At 27.8% G+C, this 25,681-nt stretch overlaps 1 protein-coding gene across 1 annotated transcript; it reads left to right on the top strand.

The window, feature by feature from the left end:
• Positions 1-24,066, top strand: LOC129949364 (protein decapentaplegic). Its single transcript, XM_056060767.1, has 3 exons — positions 1-2,008; positions 12,903-13,739; positions 20,827-24,066. Exons 2-3 carry the CDS (start codon positions 12,917-12,919, stop codon positions 21,693-21,695), a joined length of 1,692 nt encoding a protein of 563 aa, XP_055916742.1. The 5' UTR covers positions 1-2,008; positions 12,903-12,916; the 3' UTR covers positions 21,696-24,066.
• The last annotated feature ends 1,615 nt before the right edge of the window (positions 24,067-25,681 follow it).

Below are 25,681 nucleotides of genomic sequence, written 5' to 3'. Positions count from 1 at the left end.
CGCTGATGTCTGTATAGACGACGACGAAGACGAAAACGACGACAACCAACAACGTCCAAACGAGACTATACACTTTGGATTATTGAATCAGGTAGACAGATAGGCGTTAGTCGTTCTACAGCCCTGATCGAGTTTAAATCTATTCCGTTGAGAGATACTTTTTCGTTTTTAAAATACAAAACAGATACACCAATACTATCTACACACTCTTCGAACTAAACTCTGAGCTGAACTCAAAGATACTCTTATACCTACAAATTAAAAGAAATACAAAAAAAGTTTTAAAAACAAGAAAAAAAACCTTCCAAAATCCGAAAAGTCAGCTTAGAGATACATTGCTAGCGCAAAAAGTATCTACACAAAACTTTTAATTTTGTTCGTCTGTCTTAACAATTTTTTATATAAATTAATTACTGTGTCATTTAAAAACGAAAAGAAAAAACAAAAAAAAAGTTGCGCAAGTTAAAAAAGATTAATAATCGTGTTTGCATCTCCTCTACATACGTTATGTACATATAACCAGAAATATTGATGAAAATAAAAAACAAGACAAGAAGTAATATGGAAAACAAGTAGTCGCACCAATGAAAGCAAAAATACGTACGATAATTATTTTAATTTTTTCGTATATCAAAACTATCAAATTAATCTACTATAACCCGTGTAATTCCGATCTCTCGCACATTCAACTACAACAATTGGATTATTATAAAGGAGCCTTCTTCGTATAAGGCTTAAGCCATATTGTTTATCATCGCAATTTGTATAACTTTTGCATCCATCATCATCTACAAATTCAATCATCATCCTACGAAAATCGAAACCATGTTTATGACTATTTCGTTAAATTTAATGAATCAATTGTTTCAAATATTTAAACTTCAAAAGTGCACTTTTAAATATTATAAAATATAATTAAATTAAATTTCAAAAACAAAAACAGTATAAAGTGAAAATTTCTACATTTTTGTGTTGTATATTAAATGTCTACTACAACTACAAATGCAACAAAAAACATCTCTCATATCAGATACAACAACAACTGTGAAGAAGAAAAAGTTAAACGAAATCAAAATAAGCACATGAATTAAAAAAGAAAAATATTTTTATAGTTATTGATTTTTTTGTTTTCTCGTTATTTTGTTTTTGTTTTCTTGTCATCATCACCATCGCAATCTTCGCCGTGTATAATAAAAGGAAAGTGTTAAAATTTAACCGTAAAACGGAAAAAATAAACTAAATTTTTTAACTGTGGAAAATTTTAAACGAAATAACTGATATTTTAGGTTTTTAACAATAAATTAAAAACAAAACTTCTTTTGAATTTAAAAAAAAAAAACAAAAAATATACAATTAACTAAACAACTTTTCTATCTGGCTGTCACATATTTTAATGCACCTGCTGTTGCTCTTGCCACTTTGGTTGTTGCTGCATTATTATTATTATTGCAGAGTTTCATCCATCATCAAAGTGAAAAGAAAATTCAAACAAAACAAAAACAACAACAGTAACAGTAACACCATCAACAATAAAAACACAAACAACAACGAATACAAAAAAGTATCTATAACTGACATGATTGTAACAGTAATTAGTGATCATAATTATTTCATAGATGCTGTTTGGCATTTTTGTGACAATTATTCTTGTAATAATACAACGTCAAAAAAAAGTTTTTAAAAACTATATATTTTTTATATATCACTATCGTCGGAAAACGTAATTTAAAAAATATTTTAAATAAAAAGTGTAAAATATTTTAATATAATAAAAAGTTTAATTAAAAAAGTAGTTCAAAAAAAAAGAAATAAAAACAAAAATAAAAATAATTTAAATGGATAAAAGAACAAGTTTTGTGTGTAAATGAAGTGTAAAACTATTACAAGAAGTTGTTGTTATTTTTACTAATATTATAATTGTTAGTATATTTTTTAATATATATATAAATCTACAAGTATATACAATTAACACGCGCACGCGGACAAAACAAGAAAACATAAGACTGAGGTGAGTGTGTTTTGATTAAAGTCATTTAATTTTTCCTTAGCCTTTAGATACTTTTTTTTTGTTTAATTCTTTTTCTATATCAAATGTTTATTTATTTTACACACGCACTTTATCAACTTTCATGTTAATATTTTTGTTTGTATTTATTTTGTTTAAATTATTATAAAAGAAAAACCCAATTGCACGATATAGTATAGGTAAATGCAAACTTGATGTGGGTAAAAACTATATAGCTTAGCTACTTTATTTTATAGACAAATAGATAGATAGATAGTGTATCTATCTATCTGTATTTATATATCTATCGTCTAGAGTAGAGTGATTCTGAGTGTTCTGTGATGTGATATGATGATGGAGAGGAAAGAGTTGCAATCCAACCTCTATTTAAGTATTTAAGTTGCAATGAGCTCTTTTCTTCATTCCACAAAAAATAAAAAAGGCTATAAACTAAAAGAAAAATATAAGAACAGCAAAATAAGAAGCCTTAGACTGGTTTCGGCTAGATTGTTGTTAGTAGGAGAGATACCTATATCTTTTTGCGCTTTGTTCGTTTACAATATTTCTTCTTTTTTTCTTTTATATTTATTTATTATTATTTATTGTTAAATTGTTGTTATTTTTGCTGCTGCTGTTGCTGTTTCAGATGTTGAACTATTACAGAATATTTCCAGAATGTGGACTTAGTTTTGTTTGTTGTTGTTTTATCGTCTAGGTATTATTTTTTTTTCTCTCAAAACAAGCTCTAAATGTGGCTTTAATTATAAATAAATATTTTTACCTATAGATTCATCTATATATTTTCTATTGAACTGAACATACTATTAGTATTATTGTTATTACATGATAGGGCATTAAAAATTCTATTTTTACCTCAAGTTTGATGTCGATAAAGTCGTCGTTGTTGTAAAGTTGGGGTTTAATCACGAGCGTTAAATACTACAGTTCTTATAAATTCCTATATTTGTTGTTATTTTTGTAGGTATTATTATTAATTAAGAAAACTCATTTTCCTTATGAGAGATATGTTAATTATTTTTTTGTTAAGGTATACAGAAGTTTCATGATGTATAAATCTCTATATACACATACCAAACTCTATCTATCTGTCAATAAGCGATCGATGCCTTGAGAAAAACCTTCATACCTTAGATAGTTTTTTTTTTATACACACTCAACTCGACCGACACTCGTAGATCAGTCATTTGGTAGATATTTTGTTTTCTTTTAAAATAAATAAAAAAATACAACAACACAAATAAAATTATTATAAAATCAATATTATAAATAAAAATGTCAATATTTTTCCATCTCTTTCTTTTTCAGTTGTTGTTTTTGTTGTTTATAAAGAGAAAATACAATGATTTCCCAATATGTTCTCGTATAGATATTAATTTCTCGTATAATATATGTTTTTTTGTTATAACATATTTTGGGCGCCATTCGGTCAGTGGTTAAGTTAAGTTTGTGGTTTAAAATTTATTTCTAGACTCCTCCGATGAGATACAATATAATTATCGAGATATATTTATTTCGTTTGAAAGATGAGATAATTTTCAATTACATACAATATTTCAATTGATTTTGTTTTATTTTTGCTTGTTTCAGTCTTTTAGTCAGACATACATATACTGACATTTATCATTCATAAGATTTTGTTGGTCTTTTTTACTGAACATTGTACAATGTAGGAATTTCTTTGGTGAAGTTTAAATGAATTTACATAAAACTTGACCCAATGGTTAAGGGTCAGTGTTGCTTTGTTTGTTTAATAATGATGATGATGATGATGAGTTGAGAGTACTTTCTTAAGTAAAAAATATTTTAAAAAAAGAGTGTACATAGTAGTAACATTAATTGAAGTTAATGATAAGATATATATTGGAATAAAATCTTATGTTTGAGGAGAGCATGGTTATGGGGAAAAATGAAATTTTCTAAAATACTTAAACATTGTTATGAAACATTTTGAAATTCTTCTATGGGAGAGAGAGACCATTTCGTTTCCTAAGACACTTAAATTCAAGTTACGCATAATAGCAAAACGTTATTTAAATTTTTCTATGAAAGAACTCAATTGGAATTTTTCTTCTAGAATTTTACATAAGCTCTTGGCATTGCTTTAGAGTTTTTAGTACTGATTTTCATTATTTTTATGTTTTATGTATATGCAATTATAAAAATTGAACTAAAAACTGAGTGCCAAGAAGGTTTTATACTAAAGTTTTAGATGGATATTGTATTATAAATGTTTTTAAGACCTTTCTAATATAGTCCCGCAAAAACATCGTTTTGAGTAAGATGTGTAAATAGGTATATAAGTTAAAAGAGTGTTTTAATGCCCAATTTCATATACAACTTTTATACATTTAACAGGATTTTAAACTGTAAAATGGGATATTTTGGTTTCACTAACCGCTTGAGTAAGATGTGTAAATAGGTATATAAGTTAAAAGAGTGTTTTAATGCCCAATTTCATATACAACTTTTATACATTTAACAGGATTTTAAACTGTAAAATGGAATATTTTGGTTTCACTAACCGTTTTTAAAGTAAACAAGCTTTTAAACACCTTTTAAAACTAAATGCCTTTTATTGGCTCATTAAATTTTAAAAGTGTCATTAAAAAAAGAATATAACAGATTGACAGCTAATCTTTTGTTTTTTTAAATTTGTATTCTCAATATTTGGACATATCGAATGAATAGGTAAACAAATTCAACATTACATTACTATTTGTAACATCGGTTTTATTATTTTAGTTCTTAATTAGAATATTAAATTGGTCATCTTCATGTGACGAAGAAGAACTCCATATAGTTATTTGCTGTTATAGAGTTTTCCGCGTTCACAAGAATCCATTTTCAGACTATGATGATATTGACTTCAAAATGAGGTTTCTACTTTTCAAAGCATCTGTAGTTCAACTGTTGATATTGTTTGGTCATCATTTGGAGCATAAAACTAACCGAAATAAACTCGTCATGAAATCAAGTGTTTATTTCTTTACGATTTCATGCCACAGGATCTTTTCAAATCTGCGTCGGGGATATATTTAAAAAAAATCAATCGTACGAAAAATAACCTACCATTAATGAAACCGAAAATTATTACACGTTCAAAACAAATTCAACGGCTTGGCTAGATTTCTAGATTATTGTATTTTGCAATTCTTGTCATTTATTTAAAGATATAATGCTTTCTTATTTTATCTCACACGATTCACTTAAAAGAAAGAAAAAAGGGGTTTTATTTTTACCAAAAATATCCATGAAAATTCCCATTTTAAGCTTGGTAAAACTGACAAAATTTAAAGGCCTGATAAAATTTAAAAAGCTTTTAGATAAAAGTGTTTTTAGTGTTTGGTTATGAAATCGGACATACAAATTAAAATTAGCTCTTTACAACAAATAGTGAGAAACTTTAATCCTACTAACTTAAAGGTTTTGTACGCTAAAACTACCACCATTTTCTGTATGTTGCAGAAAGAAGTTAAATTAAACCTTTTAACTTTATATATAAGAGTTGAACTTTTCGCCATTTCTTAAGATTAAGTTCCTTAAATGTAAATCTCATTGGTTAGCAAATGAGAACAACTTCACCATTAACTAACCATTCTAACTGTGGCCGTTAACTAGAACTTAGTTTCTAGCAATTAAAATTACTGGAAAAATTGACACAGAAGAACCTCCGTAATTTTATAGATTTTTTTTATGTTGTCATTGTTTTCTTTAAACTTTTTACTAAAAGTTATTGTAATTTTTGGATATGTTTAAGTCAAACAGTAGAGACTTATCTTCTCATCAGATTGTTATTAAATAATTGGTCACTTTTTTATATGCTGACATTGCCCGTCGGGAATTCAAGTGAACAAATCAATTTATTTTGTTAAATAGAAAACCAATTCTTTATTTTATTCACACACCAAATTTATTTAAAATGTTATATAGGAATCCATTTCTATAATCCTTGAATTTGCATCGTATCTTGTTTGATCAAAAATGAAAACTTAGTTTTTTTACAAACTTAAAAATGATTCTCAATTTATTTTATTTCAACAAATATAAGTAAGATTTTGCTACAATAATTGAGATTCATAAATTAATAATTGATCTTTTAACATGATGAATACTTAAAAAACCTAGCGTTTCACATCATTTGTATTTTTTGTATATCTATTTATCCAATTTTGATCACATCTGTGCAATTTGTTGATTTATATTTTTAACACAATATACTTTTTTTTTGAACAAACAAAAATTGATGACACTTGAAAATTTGACTTGCATCTACTTTATTCTTAACTATTTTTGTAGTCGTTTATCTTAAAAAAATCAGATCTAGGTTAAAGAAGAACGATAAAACGATATATAATTAATTACATCTTGCTCCAGACAGAACTAATTACATCGATCCTTATGATACCGTAAAAGTTGTGCCAATTAGGAACCAATTTTATGTACGCAATTTAGGTAAAATCTTATCCCAAAAATGACAATTGTTTTCCAGTTTGAAAGTAATTAGTAATAGATTTATGGTTTTCGAAGACACTTAACCTAATTGTTTCAATGAAACAAAACAAAAGCCTTATTTTTGTACAAAACTTAATACTTTTTGAGGCTAATGAGATTCTAGATCTTTTAAAAAATTATTTTCGTCATTGATTTATGATCTAAGTTTTCGAATTGATTTAGAATTGGAAAACAATTGATTGGACAAAAAAAACAGAAATAGTAGAATTTTAATTAATTTAATTCACAATAAGACACATATAAAAATTTTAAAAGAAATTCAAAATTAGGTAAATGTTTTTTTAATCAAAACTAAAAAAAGGAACTAAATTAACGAATTTCAAAAATTGAATCTTAAATTTTGTTTAAATTTATGAAAAAAAATACGAAGCTGCCGACGGGAATTATTTAGATATTTAGAATCATTCTTTTGATTCAATTTGTAGAGCAGAACAAAATTTTTTGCATTCAAAATTAAAAGGCTAGCAATTGACCATTGGTGTTAATTTTGTTAATATTTTACTAAGTACCTGAAATTGTTATTTCCTTTCCTTCATACAATTTGTTCAGATTTTTGTTAAATCTTTATGGCTTATGAGACTCCATTTTGATCTTCATAAATAAAAATTACTCACCGTTTCCAATTCTTTTAAAACAACAATTTTTTAGCCTTTCTAATTGACAAATCACATTATATTATGATACCGTTTTTTTAAATTACGAATTTCATGCAATGTATGAATTCAAAAGTTTTGTATTATGTTTTTGATAATTTGTTTCGCTAACTTGTTTCTTTCACTTTTTCAATAAATAGTTTATAGATTGTATAGATATCAAAATGCTACTTTGTAATTTCTTACATTCCAATTGACTTAAAGTAAATAACTGCAACATAACGAAAGACATAAAAGTATTAACATTTAAAAAATTTTCCGCTGTCAAAATTAAATAAAAAATCAAACCATGAAATTGTAACGACGACGACGAGAATGTTCATTGGTAATTAAATGTATGTAGTTAAATAACCCAAATTGAAAGTGCGTATTCAATTTGACTAACCAACTAATGTATAACGAAAACCAACCAACAACGACAGACGTTATGATTGATAGGCTTTTGACACCTTGTTTGTAACACGGGCAAATACTAGAAATACCTATATATTCAAATGTCATTGACCCATTGAAACTCGTATTCACATAGTATAATCAGGGTTTTAAGTATATTTTAAGTTAAAACAAAATATGTATAATGTGCATAATTTGTTTTCCCTTTAAACAAATAATTTAAAAAAAAAACACACATGATTTTAATTCAATAAATATAGACATGAGTTTATTTTTGTATAGCTTTTAATAAATACATTAATTAATTAAAAACAGAAAATAGCAACATCCATACCTAACCGCTTTTTTATTTTTAGATTATTTCGTTTTTTAAATATAAAACAAGATTTAACAACGCTTAATAGTAATTAAACCTTTTGCTCTATAATTAAAATGTATAACATTGAATAAAATAAAACTAGAATTTTAATTTTGAATGAGAAATATGACCAACATGTGTTTTTCTATCTACTTTCTGAGTGTTTTGTATAATTTGGCTGAACAACTTTCTGAACTTTAGTAGATTAAATTCTTTTTTAAAAATAAATATTAGTAATATTTTCGAATAAATTAAAAAAACAAAACATAAATTGCAAAACTAAAAGTAAAAGTTGTATTTTTTTATCCATTGAAGAAATTGTTCGGTTGATTACTAGAATAGTTTTTTATTTGAAATAATTGTTTAAACAAAATATAAATAAATTTAAAACTTTTCCGTAAATTCGCAAATTGTCAATTCAACCGAAAAACAAACAAATTATTCACTTTTCTTACTTGATCTAAAGTGTTTGGACTTTTTGACAGCTCTTTAGTTTGACAAATCAAATTTGAAAGATGACATTTACTTTAAATCCTAATTCTCTAATTTTCTTACTCACAATCAATTACTTGTCACAAAAGTTAGAAATAGCGAAGGTTTGTCTAAAATTCTGTGACACAGAGCGACACAAATCTAAAACACCAAACAAAAATTGAAAGTTTAAAAAATCCTTAGGTTTTGATCTTTTTATAACAAAACGTGACAAGCATTAAGAATCTAAAAAAAAAATCATCTTATGTAAAATATGAACAACACACACAACGTGACTTATCAAAAAAATGTCAAATTGTATCTTGTAAAACAAGGCTTGTCAGATACAAAATTAATGCTAATGTTACACAATTTAAATTCTTAGACTTGTCAGTTACTAAGTTACTCTTGACTTGTTCACATAAATGTTATGTTAGTAGATTATTTGACAGGTGTTTGAGTTGATATACATTTGTTATAATATGCAAGATGTGTTAGGTGTGACCCACATTATATATCTATGTAAGTTATTCTAGGACTTTTGTGTGGATGAAGACATTGCTAGTGAAATTAGTTAAAAGCTAGTGCAATTATCAAGAAAGTATATCTAAATGCTTCATCCCCCTTAACGTAGTCAAAATTTTACGAATTTATGAGATTTGTACGCTATAAATGCGTAGCTCCCGAAATAGCACATTAAAGAATGTGTTCTTATGAAATATTCTTTTTATGTAATTTTTAACCCCTTTACACTCATCACGATCTTGGGTGGAATTCTACCAAATATCAATGTCATATCGCATGATGACAATTAACATTGAAAAAAAAATTAAAGTACGCTTAGGTTTGATGCCCCGAAGAAGCGCCGAAACAAACTTTAATAAAAGATTTTCAACTGACGGATTTTAAGAAATTCGCGTTACCTATACTAAAAATATCAATTTGCTAATTTGAAAGATTTTTACTAAGATATTGTGAATTTACATGACATATGAAACATTTTCTACCATTTTCTTTAAATGTCAAATCAAACAATGAAGAACCATCTTGAAATTTTAACCTTAACAAGATTCCAAACTTAAAGTTTTTTGCTAAGGTTAGTATACGAAAGCCCTCAACAAGCATTTCTTTGGCGTTAGGCAAATAGGTCTGCAGTCAGAAGCTGGTCACAAAGACTCAATGAACTGAAGATAAATATGAATATTTCTGTTTCTTTGCCTAAAGAGTAGATTAATGCCCTATTTAGCAATTGTTCTCGACTCAAGTTGTTAGAATAAAACGAAAAAGACAAAAAACAATCCATTGAACTCAAAACAAATATGAATATTTCTGTTTCTTTATCTAAAGAGTAGATTAATACGATATTTAGCAATTGTTTTAGACTTAAGTTGTTAGTATTAAACGAAGACATCAAATCAAAAACCTAAAATGCAATTTTTTTTACTTAAGACCTTTTTCCTAACCCCAAAGAATTATGTCTTACGCTTTTTATTATTTTCATTTCTTTTTTTTAACTTAAGATTTGTTTATTCGATTTTCAAAAGTCACTCCCCTATCCTTAATCTTTTTTTCAAAATCTTAAATCACTTATTGTCTTCTTTATTACGTATTTTACTAAATAAACACTTCGATTAGGTTTTCCCCAACAAAAGCAAAAATGAAAAAAGAAATTCCACTTCCTTTTTCATTGAGTAATGATCTTAAGCATTAATTTGGTTTTCCCCCAAAGGAAGCGCATAAACCTACCTAAATATTATTTGGCTACCGTGATCAAAAAGGACCTTCATTTCAATGACTTGGATTTTCCGCTATACGAGCTAAATAAATTCAAAAACATTGAATAAAAATGGGCTTTTCCGACGGAAGTGAAATAAATAAATATTTGAAGGCATTGATCTTTTATGTGGGTTTTTCTAAGTACAAGTAAATGAGCATCCCAAGAAATACAAATTCAGGAATTTCATAAGGAAATGAAATGATAAATTATGGATATGTTCTTTAGCATATCCATAATTCATTATATTCTCAAAACTGTTTGTAAGACTGAAAAAATATGAAATTGATATATGGTATTACTTTTCGGTAATTAAAGAAACAGTCTTTCGGATTTAGCAGAATTCTAGACACAAGACTCGGTTAAAGAGTACATTATGATTGAATTTCCAATTTTCAAAGCTCCATAAACCGAGAGCTTAAAACAAAAAATATAAAATGATTTTTAAACTTTGTCTAAAAATCATTCATTATTTTCTGTTTTTTATTTGCTTCTAAAAATGTTCTTTCGATACTCTTTTGAATTTATGTCCAGGTTAACACAAATACTTTTTTAAAATATAAACTTGCAAAGTAGAAAAGAATCTACTTTTAATGTTTGATTCAATGTTTAAGGGTTTTTCCAACGGTTTCAGTTGCAAACATTCATATGTTCAATATTTTCTAAAGGAACTTAATCACTTTCCTAGATGGTGTTTCCTAATCTTTCAATTTATAACAAAAGTCCATGTTTCATAAACAATATAGGAAAATCCCACGAATAAGTTAAGTTTTTTCTTTTCATTGAAAACACCTTCAGGATTTTCCCAGAGTAGAAGAAGAAAATTGTAGATCCGAAAATTTTTAAAATTCGTTACTAGTATTGTGCCATCCTTTTCACTACTGAGAAGTAATTTTTCAGTTCCTCATCAAGTTTTAGTTTCGTTTCTCTTATAATTATTTCTTTTTCGTAAAAGTAAGTGAAATAATAATTTATTTGAATTGTTTGAAATCTTCTTTTGATTTTTATTATTTGATTTTGAAGTTATTAATTTTTATTTATACAATTTTTGTTGACTGATATTGAAAAGTGTTCAAGATTTGTTCATTTCCTAATTTGTACATCTTGTATAACAAAATTTACAAGTTTTTTTTCTTAAGCTAACTTCGTTTAAGGTTAATTTTTAAAAAATCAAAAAATCTTTGTGCTATAAATAATAAGTAAAAGTATAAATCGCTTTTTCTATTGGCAGAAGGAAATATGCTTCTGGTTTTCATTTCCAAACTAGAAGACACAACTAGATCATAATGCTTCTGTTTTTATTGGACATTTTTATTTCCTTTATCTAAATCAAGGAGATTCCCAAATATTTAAAATTCTCAAAATAGACAAATTAGTGTTATTTTATTAAATTTAAAGGCTTTCGTTTGAAAAAAAAGAAAAACAACTTTTTCGTGTGCAAGAACCAGAACAGTCTGTTAAGAACAGAAATGCAAATAAAATATTATTATTATTTTTATTAGATACATAGTAGTTTGTGAACAGAAAAGAAAAAGATACAAAAAAAAATAATAATAATATTAAACTAGTTCCAAAGTGAACCACCATAAATGAAAATGCACTCTCTTGTAAAACAGGTGCAATTAATTTACCGCAGTTTTCTTCTTATCCATGCGTCGTCGTCCGTCTCCATTCCAAACCTCTTAAAAATATACATGCATAGAGCTAGGTTGAACTAGAAAACTTGAACGTGCGTTCTTCTACATACTATATGCATGGTGTATCTTTTATAAAGAGAAAAATAAAAACCAAAAGAAGAGGAATGTATTGAAAAACAACCAAAACAACTTTGAACGTTCAGTAGTTGAGTTTAAGTTGAGTTGAATTGAGGACCAAGACCAAGACCAAGAAAGACCGACCCTCTGGTATATTTATTGGCACATGCTTTAAATACCCACTTGAAACATAAGTAATAGCAATAAAAGATATAATTTCGCATTCCTTTTGTAGGTAGACAAAACGGGCTCATTGTTCAAAATTGTAATAATAACAATGTATGCACTATCCTTACAAATAATAATAAAAAAAAAACATAAAATAGAAAAATTATCAGGTAAAAGGCTAAAGGCGCATAAGAGCACCGCACTTGAGAAAACTGCGGGATTTCCAAACAGGTAGTGTATGAATACACTGCAGCGCATCGCTCTCTTATACCACTTACCTACCTGTAAGATATTTTATGACTTTAATACGCTTACACACCAACCAGCCGCTTATGAAGCCGAAACTGAAATTGAACCTGAAGCCGAATCCGCAGTGAGTGAGTGAGTGAGTTACTCGTTATGATTTAAATTGTGTGAACAATTCTGGGAACTTAGAAAGGGCATATACTATCTTTTTCTCATGTAAAGGACTATACTCGAAAGGACTAAGACAACAACAACAACTAATATTGTCAAAAGTAAAATCTTCCTTTCCTAAAGGAGGCCTAAGGATGATGCTTGATTATACCATCCATATATAATGGGCTGAGTAGGGCTGCTATATTACGTGATTGTTGAGAGTGTGTGTGGGTTAGATGTGTGCGGTTAGCAATCCTTTAATATAACTATCTTTATTTGTTAATATATCTGTCTCGTTCTCTTAAAAGGACACACAGAACACATTTTTGTACACAATTCCCTTCTAAATAATTGCAAATAAAATTTGAATCCAATTTCTTTTTTACCTTTGCAGAGTTGCAAGCGACCATGGGCGCATGGCTTCTATTCCTTATAGTGCTGGCGACTATAAAACCCATCGTTCAAGTTGCTAGCACCGAGGAAGCATTAACATTAACATCAACATCATCATCGTTGTCGTTGTCGTATTCGTTATCGTCATCAACATCAACATCAAAATCGCTATCGTCGTCGTCGTCAACGTTATCAACGTCGTCGTCGTCCTCGTCGTCATCTCCATCATTACCATTTCCAGTGATTGATAATATTAATTCTAATAATAAATTAAGTGATAGTGATAGTAGTCGAAGTGGTCTTTCAGACAATAGCAGCAGTAGAAGCAGCAGCAGCGAATTAGTTAAAGAAAAGACAATAATTCTCGAAATGGATTCAACAACAAAAACAACAGAACAAGTCATCGAATCATTGTCATCAACATCATCGTCATTTTTAACTTCATCAAAAACAACATTGGAAAATCAACAATCAACAATCATTGATGAAAATCATGAAAATAGTGAAAATAATGATATCAGTGATAATAGTGATGATATTGACAAATTAAATCATGTGATGGATGATAATAGTTTAAGTGATACAACAACAACAACAGAAAGCAAAGTGATTGCTAAAAAGCCTGATCCTGATACTCTAGTCGAAATTGAAAATAGCCTTCTATCATTGTTCAACATGAAGAAGCCACCGAAAATTGATCGAACAAAAATTATAATACCTGAAGCAATGAAAAAACTTTACGCACAAATAATGGGTGAAGAATTTGATTCTGTAAATATTCCTAAGCCTGGCTTATTAACGAAATCAGCGAATACAGTGAGAAGTTTTACACATCAAGGTGAGTTTCTTTTCTTTTTATTTAATTATTTAATTTTGTATATGTAAGCGTAGTATTTGTTATTTACATTTTATAAGTGAATCGAAGAATTCTGATATCTGTTGTCGTCGATGTCGATCGTCATGTCATGTCGGGTAGAAATAATAATTATTGAAATGACGTCTAATTGAAAAGAATATAAAAATGACGGAAACTAGGCAACAGCTGCTAATTTCAAATGACGTCGTAGTTATAATTCATCGACAAATAGAAGATCAAAGAATATAATTAGAGTGAATCGAATTATGAGTCAATCGAAAAATACGAAGAAGTTTTAGTAATGGCTACTTGTAATTTTCTCCATTTGTTGACAAGTTAATATTAGTTATTCTTTCTTAAATTCCCGGGGAGTCTATCTCATAGATTCATAGTGTACGTTTTCATTAGTTTCAATTATCAGAATTTAACCTTAATACTATCAAAAATAATGATTGAACAACTGTCACATAAATTTAAACGAACTTACACCACTTTTACTACTACATACACATTTAATAATATGAGAGTTAACCTCTATACAACATTTGAAAGCAAAAAAAAAATCATAAGAACTGGCTCTACCTGGTAGAGCTAGGTTTCTTTTTCCTTTTCCAAAATGACCTTGAAAATAGTTTTGAATTATTGTTAGGGTTCCCACAAAAATAATGAGAATTGTATAAAGATTGTAAAAATTACTATTTCTTCTTTTATTTTTGAAGGTGTTACTCAAAGATAATACCCACTTGAGTTTTGAAGTGTACCTTTTTTATAGATACCGATTAGGATTAAGAGAATTTTTCGGAAACAAAAATTAAGGCGCCATCCATCCCTTTTAGGGTTACCTACTCTATACTCTGAGAATATGAAAATAATTTTTTGTTTAATAATCAAAGAAATAAGTTTTGGGTAATTCCAAGTAATTCATATTCATACTAATAATAATAATAATCATATAAGTATATTATTTTTCATTAAGGTTATGAAAAAAATTTATGGAAAGGAGTGTTACAAATTAATAAAATTATGGTTGCCAGCTATTTTTTGAATCGATAATAATGCTTATATCAATTCCATTTTGACATTTGTAAAATAAACAGATCTACAAGATTAAGCTGAATAACTTTGTACGAAAATTGTATCTAAAATTGAAAGTAAAAGATGACGCAAGACTTCCCATCTGGCGTTAAAGTCGTCATGCATTCGCAAGTTGGTATAATTTAGCAAACGTCAATTCCACTTTGACATTTGTAGAATAAATAGATCTGCAAGAATTTAGCTGAATAAATTTGTTAGAAGATTGTGTCTAAAATTGAAAGTAAAAATATGACGCAAGACTTCTCATCTAGCGTAAAAGTCATCACATGTTCGCAAGATGGTATCATTTAGCAAACGTCAATTCTATTTTGACATTTGTAAAATAAACAGATCTACGAAAATTTAGTTGTACAACTTTGTTAAAAAATTGTATCTAAAATTGAAAGTACAAGTTGACGCAAGACTTCTCATCTTTCATAAAATTTTTTACGTATTTACAAGATGGTATAATTTAGTAAACGTCAATTTCACACTTTGACAATTGTGAAATAAACAGATCTTAATGACTTTTGTTAAGTTCTTGCGTCTTTTGGAGCAATTACATTAAAATACTCTGTCTTAACTTTTCTTATGAAATACATTTTTAGTGCCCCGGGTAATTAGGGACTCAATCGTTACTCTCTTATTTTCTTTACTAAAAGTTTGAACGTTGCTAATTGCAAAATGGAGTTGGGCAAGATAGCAAAATGTTTACCAATTTTAAAATTTCACTAACCAGAAAAGTAACAGCAACCAATATTTAAGAAAAAGTGTTTCAATTAAATTGAAATTGAAAATTCAATTATGAAATAAGTTGAAAAACGACGATGTTATAGCTTAGCAACACCAACATTTGATAACTGCGCTATCGACACTTTAAATCAATACATTTTGTAGAAACTAATTTTCAGCATCCCTATTAGTTTTTTTCTTTTAAATACCACGCATTTAAATTTTTCTATAACATTGTAGTTATGTTTTAATTATTTAAACTTTAACAGGTTGTTTTTGAAGAATGTTATCGACAAATATTTTCATACTAACTTTCAATAGGGAATAAATAATTTGCGTCGGTAATGCAGTTTTTTCTCAAATCTCTCGATCAAAATGCACAAGCTAAGCCGGTTAATTTTTTGCAGGTAACACATGCGAGCTAGTATATACTTAAAATGCAGAGCAAATGCTTTGTAGTATTAAGAGATAACTACGCGGTTGACGCGAATGTTCACCAAGGAGGCAGATGTTTAATATTGGTGATTGTAAAGTTTCTTCCAAAATATTATACAGAAGTCCAATCCTAAAAATTAAAACATATGCTTTATGTATTGTTCCATTCCTTTCTAAAGATATCCCTAATTCACGTTTTCTTGATATTTCGAATAGGCTAGTTTGCAAAACTATAGACCAATTTCTCACAAAACTAAAAATGTCAAAAAATTCAGTTTTTAAATGCTTTTAATACAAATTTTAAGAACATTGCTGAAATAACATTTTTGCACACGAATTACTTAAAATTTTCAAACAAAAATTTGTATCTTCTTATTATACGTATTTTGAAAATTGAAATTCAATATATACAATAAGCACCATTTTCACACATTTAAATTAATTATCGAAAAAAACACATTTTCAAAAACCTAACTAAAGCGTGTCTGCAATTCAGTCTAGGTTTAGATTTGTTTATATCTAATTAATAGAATTGGTAAAAAAATCTTCCTAAGAAAAGTTCTCTCTCAAGGATGAATTTTAATTTTTTTTAATTTCATTTTCAAAATTGGAATAAAAAAATTGTTTAAAAGGTGCGTTAAGAAAATATTTAGAAAACTAATTGTGAGAAAACTTTAAAAGCAATTAAGAAACAAAAAAAGAAATACTTTGCTTCACAAATATAGACATTTATTTAAACAATCTAATGTAAACAATATTATGTTGTTTTTTTTTTGTGTAAATTAATTTATGTTTTTGTGAAAGCGTGGCGCAGAAATTTTAATTGCACAAAAAAATTATAAAGAAAAACCTCACTTAAATTTTAAATAAACAAAAAATTTAAAAGAAGAACACAGTTTGCTATCTTGCTTATGTTTAAGATGAAAATATAAGTACTTCTACATTGTACAAGTACATTATACATTTTTGCAGTTTAGATTGCTCTAAACACACATTACCGGATTTAGTTCCTTTGATGCCTAAATTAACTTCATTCACGGGGCCTTATGTTGAAAAACTAAAAAATGTTCATCATAAATCTTTATTTTTAAACTTTGATTGTTTATTTTTTAAATGAAAAATAAATATTTGAGTTTTTTTCAGTTAACATGATTTATCTGATTATGGGCCCTTAGCGAGGTGAATTACGAGTAAATGCGATACTGGCATTCTTTGAAATAAATATACCTCTTTGAAAAATAAAATTATTCTACGAAATCTTAGATTTTCATATGAAATAGAAAAATTCAAAAATTGTGAGAGAAATATAACAGATGATTATATACTTAAGTAAGGTGTGTGCTAGTGCGCGCTACTCTGCTGGATAGGTATACAATAATTATTGTATCTAATTATTTATTTTTTTTTCTTTGGTTGGTTTATTATTTTTACTCGTTTTAATTTATCTATCTTCACTTGGTGGGTTATAATAAAGATGTGCAAATTAGGATGGTAATAATGAAATTAGCACATTTCGGCAAGCTGTCTTTATCAATTGATTTTGTTTTTCGTTCAGTTTTTTTTCTTTTTTGGTGTATTTGAAAATGTTTTTAGTGTATACGTGCTAAAGAGCACGTTAGAAACGATAGAAATTATTGATAATTTTTAAGAAAAGACGGTTGAAAATTTTCCAATGAATAAATTTGGGTAAATTTTATAGTTTAATTTCGAAGATTGCATTTTATTTATCCAATAAATTACGTTTTGCTAGATTTTAACCCGAAAGTTGCCGTCGAAATTCGGAATTTTATCTAAAATTTTGTTTTCCTGAAAATTGTAGTTTCTTGGTTGGAAAATGCGTTTTTAGTCTAAGCAGATGATATATTTTATTTGAATTGATTTTCATTCTAAGAAGGGTTAAGACTACTTTATTAATTTATTTTGCAATGCATTAACAAATACTTAATTTTATTTATTTTCATTTCTGAGATTGTGTTCGAACAAAATAATGTCTTTTTTCCACCAAACTTAGAATACCTAAATACGTTTTTGAGGCTTAGCTTCTATAGACAGACACGTTTTTCGACAAGATGTTTATACATAAAATTGTACCATTGTGAAACGTTTTATCTTGAGTTTCAAAATATTGTTGCACAAAACAGAAGAAATTTGAATTTAAAAAATTGACATTTCTAAACTTCTGCTGATACGTTGAACTATATTTTTTCCATTTCGAATTCAATTTGTGACTTTAAGCCCCAATTATGACAATTTCGACATAAAACTATCAAAAATATTGGAAATTTTTTTGATTTTTATTTTTTTTCCACATTTTTCCACCTGACAAATCAAAAATAGAAAATTCCGCTTGGAAGTGCGAGAAGGTAAATACTCTAAGTTTGTGTTTCATTTTTTGAATAAAAGTGTTTGTTTTTTTACACAACTTCAAAGCACTCAACGGATGTTTTCAACTAATAATTATTTCCACATGATTTGACAAATAATAATCTGAGTGACATCGATTTTTAAAGGATCAAATCTCATTTTCGCTTGGCTTGTGCCTCAAATATTAAGAAAAGATCCCTTAAAAATAGGTTGAGATTTTATAAAGCATATCAGATAATAAATGTATGAACAAAAAAAATAAAATTAAAATTCATTGAAGTAGAAATTTAAAGCGGGTGATGATGCTTAATTGATTGTTATTGCTTATGACTTTGATGGCTGATCAAAGATCGTAAAATTTTAAATATTTTTGTTAATTCATAAAAAAACTTTGTGACATTTTAGGGACCGGTTATATCTTTCATTGAATTCCATAATCAAATTTTGAATTCTTCTTTTTGAAGTTTAAAACAAGAACTTGTATCAGCTGCAAAATATCATCAAAGTTAACAATAACAGTGTTTTTAAGGAAAAGTTTTTGAGTTGTAAGTTTAGTCAGAATTCGTTATGTTTACAAATAAATCAAATTAATATCAATTATTATATTTAACAAATTCTGTCTTAGCCCAAAAAACTTGGATTCTGCCCAAAAACATTGATGAGTTAACTGAGTTTTAACTTAAACCTCATACTGAAAATCTGGAACAAAGTTCCACATAAGTCTCTACGAATAATCAAATATTTTAAACAAGTTTGATTCTTTTTAATATTTTAAAAACAACATTTTGGAAACGATTAGATTTGTACATTCGAATCTTTAAAGCTTTTCAAAATTTAACTCAATCATCATATTTTTTGGGGAATTATGTATGGGATTAGAAGACATTTCTTTTTTTATAACACTTTTAAAATCTGTCATAAATTAAAAAAACAAAAATATTTCTATTTAATTTAAAAACGTTAAAGTCGAAAGATTTATATTCTTTAAAGCTTATATTAAGTTGCGAATGCATAAGATTTGTCATGTTCATTAAAAACAAAAAGTAGGACATTAAAATACAGAAGCTCCTTTGTGGCATATTAATCTATCCAAAATATCACGCGCTTATTTTTTTGTAATTAATAAACAAAATATACGAACAAAAAAATCATATTTCAAAGATATTGAGTCAAAATTTATATTTTGAATAAATTTTATTTTCCAGTTTTTGCTTTTCTGTCCATATGTTGTTTATTCACCGGCTTAAAATAACATTAAAGTTAAAAAAAAAAAACAAGATACTAGTATAAATATAATTTGAATAAGTATTGATTTGTGTATATTTTGGAATATTATTTAACTATCTCTTATCAAGATTTTAGAAAATACATATTTTTTGTGAAGGGCAGGGAGTGGTACTTAAATACAACAAAAAAAAATAGAATGACTAACAAAATCAAATTAAAATAAGTAGTTTTAGTCTTCATTAAAAATCCGGTCAAGTGAGTAATTTGTAATTCAGTTGATTAGAAACACACAAAATAGATATTTTCATATATATATACGCATAAGTACAATAAAATTATTTAAAAAAAAAAAACATCTCCAAATTCGGAAGTAGCTACATTTTTAAATTATTATAAGTTGAGGTACAAGATGTCTAATAAAAATATCATTCAAAAGATATATTGTTCCGATTTGAAGCCATCAAAGTCTTTCTTAATTGTTATAACTTAACCGCACTCTAACCACAATACGATCTGATTAAAGAAAATAATAAAGTATTATTAGTTAAGATTAAAATTTAAAAAAAAAATATATATTCACACATTTTATGTGATATCATTTGAGTAACACAAATTTTAAAATTTGGCCTCCTTTGGTTTATGTGAATAATGTGAGTCACTTTTTATTTTATTTTCAACATTTTTAAAACCACACCTGTTTCGGTTGAGAATATTAATTTTTATGATGTTGATAACTTTGTTTCTATGCATAATTTTTAATTTGGTTAGAACAAAAAAAATAAAACTACGATTTGAAATTGGAGAAAATGTATGGAAACATTTAGCAGACTTTTAAGCTTTCTTATTGATAAGTGACACGTTAATGGTGACGTTCATTTTACTTGTTTTGTAAAGCTTTGCTAGGCTTGAAAATATCGTTTAATGACAAATACCCGTTCAACGACACAAACTTCTTCCTCCATTTTAATTTTTGCTTTAGATTTCGTTAGAAAATTATAGACCATCTTAAATTGATTGACTATTTTTTAATTTGATAGAAAGGTTTGAAATTATTGAAAGTAGAATTTTTCGTAGAGTTTTCTCAATAAATTTATATTGATATTGTTTTAGGAGCGACTTAATGACTATTTTTGTTTAAATATTAACATTTATTTAATCTAAAGTTTAATTTTAAGATATTTTTCTAATTATATACACAATTTTTTTAACAATATTTTTTTTATTTATATAATTTCAGACAGTAAAATCGACGAACGATTTCCACATCATCATCGATTTAGATTACACTTCGACGTGAGGACAATACCCGCCGAAGAAAAACTTAAAGCTGCCGAACTCAGTCTAAACCGAGATCTAATAAGCAGCCTTGGACGAACGGCAGCCCATCGAAGTTCATATCAAGTTCTAGTTTATGACATTTTAAAAGTTGGCATAAAAGGCAAACGTGAACCAAGCTACTTGCTACTCGATAGCAAACAAATACGCCTCAATAGCACAGAAATTGTCAGTTTTGATGTACAACCAGCTGTCGATAGATGGCTAGCAACACCAAAAAATAACTACGGCCTATTAGTTGAGGTCCGGACAGCAAAGCATCTTAAGCCGGCGCCACACAATCATGTACGCCTGCGTCGCAGTGCCAATGAAACACCTGAAGAATGGTCTCACAAACAGCCATTGCTTTTCACCTACACCGACGATGGTCGGCATAAATCGCGATCGGCACGTGAGATGAGTCGACCGAAACGGGCGCATCACCCGCGAAAATCACATCGAAGGAAAAACAACGATGAAATTTGCCGACGGCATTCGTTGTATGTGGACTTTGCTGATGTGGGGTGGGCCGATTGGATTGTGGCGCCGCCTGGCTATGACGCCTACTATTGTCATGGAAAGTGTCCGTTTCCGCTGGCCGAGCATTTGAACACAACCAACCATGCGGTGATACAAACGTTAGTCAATAATATCCATCCAGGTAAAGTACCAAAGCCATGCTGTGTGCCAACACAATTGACAAGCATTTCGATGCTGTATCTTAACGACGAGAAATCTGTTGTCCTGAAAAGTTATCAGGATATGACAGTTGTTGGTTGCGGATGTCGATGATTGTAAGCTGAAAAATACTGACTACACATCACCAACTACTGCTAAAATCAACAAAACAACAAAAGGAGATAGAGATAGAATAAAACTAACTATACCTACCTACAGACACGAAATAAAAAGAGATAGATAGTTTTATGTTTTATGTAACAATGTAAATCTACTCTCCATCTGTGCCATTACGTTCTATAAATCTAACTAAATGGTGATCGAGGGAAAAATACATGTGGATGTTTACACATCAAATTCAGATGATGCAGCTTTCGGGTGCCGCGTTTTTTGGTAACGTCTGGATCTGGACTGACATTGCGAGAGGTCATTTGGCGGACGACTCACCTTTAAGTATTATGTCAAAAGGCCAGCAGCATGTAGCTCTGGGTCGTAAAAAGCATCATTTTTGTATACAATACAGTTTGCGAACAAATTGAAATCAGTTTAAAGCCTGGTCAACGCAAGTTATCCATTTTTGCTGTAACCATTAGATTACTTCTGATTGGCTGGCTGTCAACTAAGATTCTGTATAGTTGTTCAACCAGGAGCAATTGAAGAAATGCTTATGTAATGTCAAATTTCTGAAGCTTTCGTTGAACTTGACCAGTGTTAGATTAAAAAATAAATGTTTTGTTAAATATTAAAATACATACATAATGTATGTACAAATAAAAATGTATATTTCAAAATTTCTAATTAAAAAGATAATGTTTTTTCTTTGTAATCAATTAAAATTTGTTCATGTAAACTTTCCATAGTTGAATTTTTAAAATTCAAAAGTCGAAACTTCATAATTTACAACATATATTATATTATTTCAGATTCTGAGATCAGAGCAAGTTTAAATATGTCATTTAAACTTGTCCCTTAATCTGAAATATTAATTGTATGTTATAAAGCTGCCCGCACTTTGCGCGTTATATGTAGAAGTAATTGACATACAAACAAAATAAACTTTCTTCCTTGATGCCTTAAATCTTCCGGATGTTGTATGATTAAAATACATGCATTATTCCATAAAATAAAGATGTTCATTTTCACTTTCAATAATTACAAACAAATTTTTCGTAGTGTGCCACCAGCCTTATATAGAAACGAATAAAAAGTGCTGCCAATTTTATTTGCCACTGATCAGCTGTCAAAAATTCTTTGTCTGTTAGTTCGAAATCGATCCATAAATCAAATCGAATTTGAATTTTAGAAATTACAACCTTTAAACATTTCGGAATATTGTCCGTATGCTATATTAAACACAAGTGCAATATGTACAGAAAAATGTAATTTCGACTCGAAAGTCCTTAAAAAAATATGCTACGTGACTATGAAATTATATGGAAACATTATTTCGCAATTTTTAAATATTAATTTTTGACCGCCTATTACGCAGGCAATATATGAAGTTTACATGTAATTTAAAAAACGAAATTCTTAAATTTTATACCACACTAGACTTCTGTCAAGTTTCAAATTCATGCATTGCCAATTACCTGAGTAGAAAAAATATAAAAAAAAAACAACGAAAAAACAATATCGATAAAATGTATAAGAAATCAAAATTAAATGTGTTTTCAAAAATATGTAAATTTTCCTCTTCACAAAAAAAAATTAACAAGAAAAGAAAAACCTGATTGAGTAATCAACTTTGTGTATTGTTTATAAATTTAAAAAAATGTGATTTAGTTAAATTATATATAAATTTTAAGACTTAATATATTATTATATACATAAAATAAATAATGTTTAAACAAAAATATGTAATACAGAAAAGTAAATAAATTAAAATATTTAAAACAAAAAATAAAAAAGTTGGCAGTAGCAAAAAGAAGGTTAATAATATATATTTAAAATTAAAAAGAAAAAAAAAAAGAATTAATTATACTATAATGTTCCATCATACATTTTGTTTATAGTTCATATGCATTTTTTTGTTTGATTGTTGTATTTGTTATTATTTTTTTTTATTTGTACGTATTTTTGCAATTTTCTTAAGTTATATAAGTTATTTGTTAAAATAATTTTAACAATAATAAAGTGAAGCAAAAACAAAATAAGAATAAAAGTAAAATTAAAATTATCTTTTAAAAAATATTTAAAAACCAAATTGAATAAAATTTTTAAAAAATTTTGTGAAAATTAATTTATAGAAAAAACAATATTTTAAATACAATATGTGTAATTTTTTGTTTGTTTTGAGAAATGTATTAATGCAGTGCCAACTGCCAACTGGAATTGTAAATATTGAAAATATACTTTTAAGGCATTTTTATAATTATAATTATTAATATATTATTATTATTTTTAAATGTTAAGCGAAATCGAAGGAGAATTAAATAAAAAAGAAACGAAGGATCAAATGTTTTCCAAAAAATATGAAAAAAATATATTCAATTTTGTTTTATTTTTAAAATGAGAAAAAGCTTTCAATCACCTATTGAAGAAAATAATTGTTGTAGAAGATGAACTTTTGAAAAGAGATGTTATTCAAAAATATTAAAAATATTTTTTCAAATATTGAAAGATATGCTCAGCCAGTATGTCTCAACATCCTAAAAATATGACTTTTAAGTTAAGTTTGATATTTTTATTGGAGATGTTGATTATTACTGTGTCATCTTATGACTTAAGAAAGTTGATGGAACGCCATCCCAGAGATGAAAATTATACTAAAGCCTTACGTATATAAGCCCTGTAGATAAAAGCCAATTCAGAGGATGATTTGATTTAGTAAGTTGAAGGAGAACCATCCCATAGATGGAAATTATACTCAAGCTTTACGTATATAAGCCCTATAGGCAAAAGCCAATTCAGAGGGTGAAGCGAGAATTTCAAGGTTTTCATTGTCCTTGATGCAAGTGCTACTCACGAATCGTTGATAATTCGGTGAATTTCGTTTTAACGATAATAGGCAGCATGAAGTTTTCGATGCATTTTATTTCACTCGATTTTTGATTCCCCTTTTTAAAAATGCTGCCTAGATCAGAATTTATTGGGCTTATGGAACATTGCCGTAAAAGATTCACATCCAAATACCAGGGCTGTGAATCTAAAAATCAAAATATAAAGATGAGGTTATTATCGCCATCGAAGCAGTTAAGAAGATTAAACGTTTCAGAAAGGAGATCACCATCAAAAATGAAAAAAGTATCGGAGACAGAAAAGAACCCTAGGACACTCCAGCATTTTTTTTTGTTTCTCGGACTGAATTTATCCTTGTATTTACCGTCCAAAGGACATTTATAATCCAAAGAAGAAAAATTCGTAACCGAAGGTACGCACTTTGGGCAAAGTACACTTATTGTGTGAATTGACAAAAATAGATATAAAGTTGAAGAGACTTTACAATAAGACTTTTTTGGAAAGTTGAATTGAAAGTAAATATCACTTAAAAAACATTAAAAGAATTTCTTTAAAAAAAAACTAACAATATTGAAAATTTATTATTTTTGTAAGTAGATCTATTTTTAACTTCCCATAGGAAGTTATTGTAAAGGGTCCGATTTGTCAAATTGAAAATTTTGACATTTCTCGACGTTTCAAGGTCCCTAGAGTCGAAATAAAACATTTTTAGAAAGATGTCTGTGCGTGCGGTGTACGTACGTTTGTACGTCCGTACGTTCGCGACGTTTTTTTCGTCGTCCATAGCTCAAGAACCAGAAGAGATATCGACTTCAAGTAAATTTTGTTATTCAGATAATAAGGCAGAAAGATGCAGAAAGGGCTCTCAAGAAAATTGCGTGGGTGGTTTTTTTACCATAGCAGTTTGAAAAAAAGGTGAAAATGTTGGTTAACCCTAAATATCTTACGAACCAAAAACGCTAGAGACTTGAATTAAATTTTATATAATATATTGTAACATGATACCAAACAGGTGTATTTTTTGAAAAAAATCAATATAATGGTTTCTTTTTAAATCAATAAAACTGAAAAAAATATTTGTCACCTCGACTGAAATACGATTTCATCTCTAAAACAATTTTGTGCAACGAAGAATAATGTTT

The sequence above is a fragment of the Eupeodes corollae genome, chromosome 3 (genome assembly GCF_945859685.1).
Source record: "Eupeodes corollae chromosome 3, idEupCoro1.1, whole genome shotgun sequence".
NCBI classification, from domain to species: Eukaryota; Metazoa; Arthropoda; class Insecta; order Diptera; family Syrphidae; genus Eupeodes; species Eupeodes corollae.
Note: the sequence above shows the minus strand (reverse complement) of the source record. Positions and strands in the feature narration are given on the sequence as shown.